This window comes from Belonocnema kinseyi, chromosome 3 (genome assembly GCF_010883055.1).
Source record: "Belonocnema kinseyi isolate 2016_QV_RU_SX_M_011 chromosome 3, B_treatae_v1, whole genome shotgun sequence".
Lineage (NCBI taxonomy): Eukaryota > Metazoa > Arthropoda > Insecta > Hymenoptera > Cynipidae > Belonocnema > Belonocnema kinseyi.
This window is the reverse complement of record NC_046659.1, coordinates 85,538,924-85,549,398: the sequence shown is the minus strand read 5'-3', so window position 1 is coordinate 85,549,398 and position 10,475 is coordinate 85,538,924. Positions and strand designations below refer to the sequence as shown.

General features: G+C 30.8%; 1 protein-coding gene across 1 annotated transcript in view; it reads left to right on the top strand.

Moving 5' to 3' along the window:
* Positions 1-10,475, top strand: part of LOC117168727 (KH domain-containing, RNA-binding, signal transduction-associated protein 3-like) — a 151,049-nt gene that overhangs the window by 82,289 nt on the left and 58,285 nt on the right. Inside the window, exon 2 of the mRNA XM_033354456.1 lies at positions 2,285-2,406. Coding sequence (XP_033210347.1) covers positions 2,285-2,406 — 122 coding nt within the window. The remainder of the gene's footprint in view (positions 1-2,284; positions 2,407-10,475) is intronic.

Sequence of the window (10,475 nt, the reverse complement as noted above, 5' to 3'; positions counted from 1 at the left end):
TTAGGGGAAAAAAGATAATTTTTCACGTTTTTATATTTTCAAATATCGACAATCAAAATGATCATTTTTAACATTTTAGGTGTGGTTAATTTAAGGGTGGTTTTTAGGGGTTTTGCCGAACGTTTTCACTCCCTCTATAATTAGTGAGATAAAAAAAGAGAATTTTTGACGTTTTTATATTTTCAAATATCGACAATCAAAATGGTCATTTTTAACATTTTAGGTGTGGTTATTTTAAGGGTGGTTTTTAGGGGTCTTGCCGAACTTTCTCACTCCCTCTATAATTAGCGAGACAAAAAAATAGAATTTTTGACGTTTTTATATTTTCAAATATCGACAATCAAAATGGTCATTTTTAACATTTTAGGTATGGTTATATTAAGGGTGGTTTTTAGGGGCCTTGTCGAACTTTCTCAACCACTCCATAATTATTGAATTAATAAAAGAGAATTTTGGACGTCTTTATATTTTCAAATATCGACAATCAAACTTGCATTAGGCAGGTCTAAATAATGGGTGATGTGTAAGGGTAGGTAACCCCTTAAAAAAAATTTTATTCGACAATTCTTTCCGACAGAATATTTTTTTTCCGTCCTAATTGATTTAGGCAAAAAAAAAAATTGAAAAATAATTTTTTTTAATTTCGTTCAAATGAACGATCGTAACTTCAAGTACATGTAAAATTAAGGATATTAAAAAAAGGTAATCGCTAATAACTTGAAATTTGTGGCTTTTAGGGAAGGGTATGTTTATAAAAACTACATTGTTCATAAGGCCATAAATAAATAATGGCTGGTCGTACGATAAATATCACGAGATTGAATAGTTCTATTTGTTTTCCATAGATTAATAAAAAGATTAAGAAAAAATCGGTTTTCTAAATTGAGCGTTTTTGTTAACAATAATAGTTATAAACAATAAGGCTCAGTTATCGAAAATGCTACCCAAGACAATTACATTCTTTATGGTACAATTAAGGATATAATAAAAGGTGATCACTAATAACTTGAAAATTGTGGCTTTTAGGGGAGGGTGTATTTATAAAAAATACATTGTTTATAAGGCCATAAATAATGTCTCGTCGTGCGAGAAAATATCAAGAGAGTGAAAAGTTTAGTCTTGCGTCAAGTATTAATTTTAAAAAATTGAAGTCAATTTTGGTAATCAAGGGTCATTATTTATTTAAATTGTTATAAACAATTTAGCAAAATAAATTGTGAACAACAAATTATGTTAATAATGCTAGATAAAGCTTTCGCAACAATTTAAAGCAACATTATGATACTGGTTTATCTGGATGATTGTTTATTAATAAATAAAGATACTAAACGGTATCCTCTTAAAAATAACCACTTTTTAACAACAATTTAAGGAGAGAATTTTTTATTCGATTGGAAGATTTCTTTTTAAGAGATCTATCCTTGATATAGACAGTGTACAAGTTAAAAGAAATTCTGAATTATAAATTCTGAGGTAATACTGTGCAAATATGGAAATTTTGTTAAAAAATCATTTATTTATAACGCTGTACATTGCAAACCGTTACTCATACGAAAAAGGTGCAAAATGCAAAAAAGTTTTATTTTCTCTCAGACAGGTTAAAAATTATTTTCTAAATTTTTTTTTCATTAAATAATGAAATTGTTTAAACAAAAATTGTCCCATATTTCGAAAACCTACCCAAGATATTCGTAATCGACGGCCTTTTTTTTAATTTTTAAAAAAGAGTAATCTCGGGGACCTATTAGTGCATACAGAAGTGTTAGTGGCGATTGGATTATGTTTACTTTTGAGAGTTTGAATTTGAAAATGTATGATTGTTCAGTGGATTTTAGAGGATTAAAATTAAGATTAAAGATTGCAACAGATTACAAGGATAGTGTGTAGCGTGTTCCGAGAGTGGTTAAACTTGCCGAAGTTTCGATGGTCTAAACTTTAAAAAGGGAAACATAATATCCACCTGGTATGAAAAGCTAATTGACGGAGTTGTCTACCGAGATAGAGTTGAAAGTTGAAGATCTTAAGTGTGTAGATAAAGTTTTGTATTTCCGACGAAAAAACTCATTAACCCTTTATCGTACAAACGAGTTTCCAGATTTACGGTGTTCCGATAAATATGCACGGGCGACTTCCTGGAAAGTTTTCGATACCTATGTGTCTTATCGTGTTGTGTACTTGGATAGGTTTCGCCATTGTCTAGCTTGCGTATATATGACTCTGGGGGGACTATTGCTCTCAGATTCGACAGACGATAAAGAAGAAACGAATCTACTTTATGTTACAGAGATTCAAAAAACTCAGGCCATAGGAAAGCCTCTGAAGGACCATAAATATGTGGACATCTATCGTGAGAAGCCCATAAGAGTTGCTGTCAAGGTTTTGGTGCCGGTCCGTGAGCACCCCAAGGTAAATTTCTTTTTTCTTTTTAAGTTTTACATGTACATAAGCGAAAATTAACTGAAATATTAAACATTATAAAGTTTAAATAGGAATCTTCCATTAGGAAGAAGGGAAATTACATTGTTTAAATAAGATTTAAATAAGAACGGATTGAGAAAATTCGGAAAGATTTTTTTATTAAGTCTCGTCTTATATATGTAAAGAGCGTCTTTCAAAATTCAATCCTGTAACTCTCTTTGAGCGGGCTGAAACCCTTTCATTTAATCCTGCTGGAAATATTTGGTTGATTTTAATGATTTAAAGGTATTTTAAAGTGTTCGAAATATTTATATGCTTTCAAAGATTTTCAAGGCATTTCCAGGAAGTTAAAACATTTTAAGGGATTTTTTACAATTTCAAGGAATTTAAAAAAGTTTTCATGTGGTTGTAAAAATTTCCTTAGAATTTCGTATGAAACAAAATTATTTTACAGGACTTATAAACTTTAAAAATATTCCAAGATATTTTATCAGATTTACGAGGAGTCGAAGGATTTTAACGAATTTTAAAAGCTGTTAATGTATTTTAATACATTTTCCAGGATTTCAGAACATATCAGATTTTATATGTTAATGGTATCAAAGTTATTGTTTACTTCATCCAAAGTTCTCTTAGAATTTTTAGGGATTTCATCAAATTCTTTTTGACTTCTCTCTTCAAACTTACTGAATTCAATGAGTTTTTAAAAATTTGTAATTACTTTCAATCCGCCTACAATTTGTATGAATATCTTCGAATTCCTCTTTTGATGAAATCAATGGTATTTTTGCAATGCATTTGAATTATTTTGAATCTGACTTAAATTGTTATGAATTCTTTTAAACCTGACTTAAATTATTTTGAAGTCTTATGAATGTATCCCGACTTCGTTAAAATTCGCTTGGAATTCTTGTAATTCTGTATTATCTGCCTTCTCATTTTTGAGTGTTATTTTATTTTCTCACATTTTAGTAAGTAAATCTTATTCTATTAGGTTATTTAATAATTAAGTAAATTTTACTTTTATTTATTAGTTTGCTTTGCTTAAGATACAATTACCCGACATTGTCTTTTTATAGAAATTGTTATTTAGTTTTAATTTTTTGTATAAAAATGCATACAGAAATTGAAGTCGAATAAATTTGTTGTGGAGGAAAACAAGTTTTAAAGTGTTAGGTGTTTTCCTTTATAAAAAAAGAGGATAGCGAAGTTTCAGGTTGACAATTTCCTTGATAATTGGTTCCTTTGTCGTATATTAAAAATGTAACAAGATTAGAATTTTGGTCATAAAATAATAGTTATCATTTATCATTTTTATTTATACATAAGGGAGTTCTAGGAGGCGGTATAGGGGTGAGGGCTTCCACAGCACTGCTACGACCCAAGTCAATATTCAATCGCAAAAAGACAAGATGAATATCTTCTTTGGATAATAATTCTCGTGCCGAATTGTTTTCAGATTGATTTTTGGACTTGAAAGGTATCATTTTAACCTTTGGCGCAACCCACCTTGCATCTTGTGATTCATCTCCTAAAGACTGGGTGGCGGAAAGCCTTTGGACATGAAAACATTTCTCTCTCATGCGCCCATTTAAATGTAAGTGTACACCAGAGGCTCATTTAACGAGGAACATGTGCGGATGCACTCGGCCCGTTTCAGTTTCCCTGGCTATACTTATGCAGTGAGCTGCAAATCCCCGGTGGACGTGTTGCGAAAATTCTCGTACTTTTTCAACTTGGGACTGGAATGAATGAGGATTATCATTGGCCAACTGGTATTTAAGGCCAAGTTTTTCTACAAATGTTGACTCTGGGTAGAACCGTCGAAAAGCTTTTCGAGCTAATACGTTCTCTTAGTCCTTTTTTCTGTTAGGCCATTTTATGACAATACGAGCTGTGGTTACGTAAAATTGGCTCTTCATTCTTACTGAACTTTAAGAACTTTTTGCATAGCAATTAGATGCCGAAAACCATTCTTGTAATATAATCGCCTCAGAATACAATTTTAAGACTATAGTTTGATGTATATTAGAAGTTTAGAAACGTTAGTTTGCACCTAACGTTGTAATTTTTGGCACTGTTAACCGTTTTGTTTGTGCTTCTGTGCTGTTAATTTACAGACTTCACACCCTTTACCACCTTTTTAAAAAATTATACTAGTTTTTTTGCTTCAATGGGATTCCGTTTGATTGAAAATTTCTCAGGTAAAGCCATCTTTTTGGTCGAAAATTCATAATTTCTATTGTAAATTTCCACTATCTTCTGAAAAAAATCACCTGTTTGGCTTGAGAATATTCCTCTTTATAGTTGAAAATTCAATTATATGGTTTTTTCGTTAAAAAGTTAACTTTTTTGGTCGAAGAGTCAACTGTTTTATTGAACAATCGCCTCTTGATAGATAATTCATGTGTTTTTTTTTATAGAAAAGTCATCTTACATTGCTAAAGTTAATCTTTTTTTGTTGAAAATTTTATTTTTTGATTGAGCATCCGTATTTTTGTATGGAAAATCCGTGAATTTAGATTGAAAATTCAGTTTTTTAACCTATAAAAGTCATATTTCATGGTTAAAAATGAAGTTTCTTCTCGAAGAAAATCTAACTACTTCCTTGAAAATTCATATTTTTTAGTTGAAGTTTAACTTTTTTGTTAAAAATGCAACTTCGGGTTTTATTTTAAAAGTCTTCTAAAACATTAGACACGGTTTTAATTTAAAATCTTCATTGGTTGAAATATCAACAATTATGTTTTCGTTGAGTATTCATCTCATTTGGTTAAAAGTTAACTTATTTAGTAAAAAATCGATTTAATTAATTGTAGTAATGATTGATTCATCTCTTTGGTTTGAGAATTAAACTATTTAGTTGTGAATTTGTTTTTTTTAACCGAAAACTTAGCTCTCATGTTTGATTAATAACTGATTATTTTTAGTTGAAAAGTAAATTATTTGGTCAAAAATTAATTGTTTTGCTTAAAAATTCCACTACTTGATTGAAAGTTGAAGTTATTAAAAAAAATGCGTTTTTTCAGTTGAAAATTTATTTCATTGTTTGTCAATTTGACTATGTTGTCCGGTAATCCGTTTTTTTCTCCTTTGAAACTTAATTTTTTGAACTCAAAACTTAACTATTCCATTTTTGGTAGAAAATCGATCGTTTTCAGTTAAAAATTAACGTATTCACTTGTTTAACTTTTTTATTGGAAATGAATATTTTTTAGTTATAAATTTAAGTGTTTTGTTTCAAATTGATCTTTTTGGCTAGAAAATAAAAAAATACTTCAGTTCAAAATTCGTCATTTTGTGTTAAAAATTCGTTTACATTGGTTGAGATGCAAATGGTTTTGGTTATAGTTAAATTTTTGCCTTTTAAAAATCTCAGAACCATTTAGTTGAAAATTTATCTTTATAGTTCAAAAGTTCAACTATTTGGTTAAAAATTAAACTATTTTTTTACACTTTTATCTCTTGTTTAAAATTTAAACTGTAAATTTACTTCAACTCGAAAACCTAACCCTTCTAGTAGACATTTATTCCTTTTTGGTTGAAAATTCAACTATTTTGTTGTATCTATAATGATATATTTCTTCATAATTTATATATTTGTCGAAACTACACTTGAATCACTCCATATTGAATGCAATATGGTATCTTCATTAATTTTGCTTCAAAGAATTTATCCTTCTATTTTCGTGAAAAATCACTCTTTTTCCTTTGTTTTGAGATCATTTTTGGGTGTAAAATCCATATTTTAACATTGTACTGACCAAGTTATGTTGCTAGTAGAAACGAGGTATTTCGAATATTATTTTTGCGTTTCGTTCTAGATTGCTTCAGAAACAATTTATAATATAAAAATATAAAATATAAGACCTCTCATTTCACCCCCATTTAAAGTTCGTTCAGACACACTGTGTCCGGATTGATTCTAAACGATTGGCGAATGAAGGCAAGTTCTCTACATATGCGATTTAACGACAGTAGGAATTACGGAGTTTTGAGATTAATCCAGACAATTACCTCTTCTCTTCTGCTATTCAGTTCTTCGAATTAAAGGACACTTGAGTCGAAAATATATAGGAGCACACGATAGAGACAGTGTAATAGTGAAAGCGTAGTAACAAATTAGGGAAATTCCCTGCAGTTACATCACTTATATGTACAGAAATCAGACAAGGTTTAATGGTGGGCTTCAAGATGCGCTTGAACAAATAGGATCTAAACTAAACTCGGTTAAGTTTCTCATTAAAGTCTTGGTTAATTTTGCAAAATATGTGTCATAGAGCTAAATTACTGTTTCAAATTTCATGTTCAGGATGTGAAAACTTGCGAATAATTTCCGTTGGAACCCATCAATATCGATATACCACGGGAACATGTAGGACAATCTGCATTGGGATAATGCATGGTCTAAGTGCACGACTTTGATGATTAATCGATGGCAAAGTTTAGTTCCACTGCGGTGATATATTTAATAAGAACTTTAATTAGTCATTTTACTTCAAAAATTTATTCATATTATTTTTGGACCACCCTAATATATTTAATATTATAATATCTCGTAATAATTTGACAAAGCTTACTAAATTAAACACATTGATTAGATTCTTAAAAACTTGTATCATCAATAAATTACTTATCGTTTTATAAAGTTACTTTCACGAATAAAAAAAAAACAATTTTAAATATGTGTAGAACTGTTTTTACCCTTGGACTGATGGGTTTTAAATTTTTAATAAACTTATTAAGAAAAATCACACCTGGAAAATCTAGATGTACCTGGAAAAAACCTCTAATTGTAAGAAATTTTTTTCATGATTTGAGTAGATCCCTGGTTGACACTATTTTGAATATCCCAAGTGGGTCTGACGTCTGATGCTGCAATGAATTATTCAGAAAGAAAACTTTTAATTATCGTTAATTGAAATATAAATGAAGAGATTCAAGTTCAAAGATAATTGAAACCATCAACCTGAAAAGAATTTTAGTAGGGGATGATGCTTTCAGCTGATAATTAAAATGGAAAATGGAAGTTGGAAGTTTTAGCTAATCAAAGCGGAGATTGGATTTTTGGAAACTAAAACTCGCTGAAAGCCTTGGTGAAATATAGTTCCCCTTGCTTGGAACGTAACATCATTTATGGACCTTCCAATAACGTCCTTGATTTACACATTCCCAGTATTACGACTTGCGATATTGTACCATTTCATCCACTTCCGCCCCTCCGATGAGCCGTAGATGATTAGCCATAGAATCATTATCGGCTAATAGAAGCCGGCCAGGTCGGATCTTCTCGCATTGAAGCGATTAATGGGTCGGAAAGCTGCAATGCACTGCACGCGGTCCTATATGACCAGATTCGTAGCCGCAGCATCTGTTACCGAGCTTACAGTGGTAAATACACATGTTTCTTGTTGCTAGCTTTCACCATCCGATAAGAAATACTAATGGACGAAACATCATTGTCCTAATGAGAATACATGGAAAGATGTTTAATTACGTAACCTGTGCCAGAGTTTTTGCTGTTGTGATTTAGTAAAATGGAGGGTTTTGTAACTTCTACAGTTTTATGAACACCGTAATAACTTTTCTATTTATTATTTATGGAAAGTTTTAGAAATCAATATCCTGCATCCACGAGATCTGTCCGGAAAGTATTCGACCTTCTGCGTACCTTAAGCCGACTAACGTACACGGTTGCGTAAAAGTTTAAACACATACGCGTCGCATTGCAGGATGACGGAACGCACTAAACAAAGAGTGTGTATTACATTTTACCAAAGAATGTACCATTTATATTCGTAAATTATCGTTATGATTTGGGAAGATAAAGTGATGAGCGGAACACGGCCTTGCACGACTTCAGCAGTTCCCATATAGTCTTAACCTGGCTATTGGGAAAGCTAGGGTTCTTTTAAAAAATTCTAAGGAACTTTTAACAGTTTTAAAAAGTTACACTTAATCCAAATATTATAATAGGAGAACTTCTTTTGACAGATAAACCTTAACAAACAAAGCTATCAGATAAAAATAGAATTTACAGTAGACTGTGGCCTAACCTCATTATCATGAATTTCGTTAGTTTTCATCAATGCCACATCGTGACATTGATAATTATGAGAACCTCTGAGTCATATGATACCCGTGCGACACAAACTTGAATAAGTATTTTACTGCCTTCAATCTTTAATCGGGTTTTTCTGTTGAACGACTCAACAGAAAAAAAAATTATAACGCACATTCGGTTCGGATTAAGATTAGGTATTAGAAAATTATTTTATCTAAAATCACGAAACAACCCTATTCAAACGAACTCAAGTTGGAAAAAACAAAAACAATAAAAAGTAGCATTGAGTGAAGTCCTTGGAAATCCCTTCAAATCTTAATAGCTTGAAAATGCATTAAAATCTTTTAAAATTTCCTAACATACTTTAAACCCTTCAAAATTCCTTTAAATTATTAAAATCAATTAAAACTTCCTGGGAATTTTTTAAAATACCCAAATATACAAATTTTCAAGAGAAAACATCCAGTAGAAAATGTCTGCCTCAAAGTATTTAAAGCAAATGTTCACGACATAATGGGACAATCGGGATAATTGAGAAAGAATCCTCAAAAGTTTTGTTTTTTCTGTACATAATTTTAAAAGTAGAAAAAAACGCCATTTTTGGGTACATAACCTCAAATATCTTAAAATCCTGACGTGATGGGCAAATTCTGATCCCGGATTCGGATTCTACGCAAAAACTTACTTCGGAAATGACCCTCCACTTTCCAACAACGAAACATGTTTGGCCTGTGTTATTTTAGAGCATTTTAAAAGCTTCCGAGGAATTATTAACAGATTCTAATAATTTCAAGGGGTTCCAAAGGACTTATAAGATTTTAAAGCATTTTTTAATATTCCAATTAATGTTCAAGAGATGTAAAAATTTTCAAGGAGTTTCGAAGGATTTGAAATATTTTAGGGTATTTTAAAAGATTCCCAGGAAGTTTTAATTGATTTTAATAATTTAAAGGAATTTTGAAGGGTTTAAAGAATGTTAGGATATTTTAAAAGATTCTAATGCATTTTCAAGCTATTAAGATTTCAAGGGATTTCCAAGGACTTCACTCAATGCTACTAAATTTAAAAGATTTTGTTTAGATTTTTTTATTCATCCTCAATCATTTTAAACTCGTCTTGAATTCTTAGGAATTTTAATTAATTCTTTTCATTCCTCTTCAATTCATTTAAATTTACTTCAATTTAACTGAGATTACTCGATCTTTTTTATATTGTTTTTGTTTTTTCCAACTTGAGTTCATTTGAATAGGGTTGTTTCGTGATTTTAGATAAAATAATTTTCTAATACCTAATCTTAATCCAAACCGAATGTGCGTTATAATTTTTTTTCTGTTGAGTCGTTCAACAGAAAAAACCGATTAAAGATTGAAGGCGGTAAAATACTTATTCAAGTTTGTGTCGCATGGGTATCATATGACTCACAGGTTCTCATAATTATCAATGTGACGATGTGGCATTGATGAAAACTAACGAAATTCATAATAAAGAGGTTAGGCCACAGTCTACTGTAAATTCTATTTTTATCTGATAGCTTTGTTTGTTAAGGTTTATGTGACAAAAGAAGTTCTCCTGTTATAATATTTGGATTAAGTGTCAGTAGTATGTTGAAGGAAAATACACGGTAAAAAAAATTGAGCTGTGACAGGGAAATTATTCCTTATTATAGCCAAACATAATCTGAAACGAACGAAGGAATTTAGAAAGATACCTGGATCAGCGAAAATGAATATCCTTGACCATTTTCCATATACCAGGGATATCGTATCGTCAAACCCCTAATAAGTATAGCTATAATAGGGATATTAAGAATAGGTGTCTGAAGCAATTGTCGGAAGAGCGCCGGTGCATTATGGGAGCAGCGAAATAAAATGGCAACGGTCTAATCGGGAGTAGTGACAGTTGAGATTTACTTTGGACAATTAAACGCTTTTTACCACTTAAAATGTGCGCGATTGTTAATATTAAATGGAGTTTATGATGCAGTAATAATAAT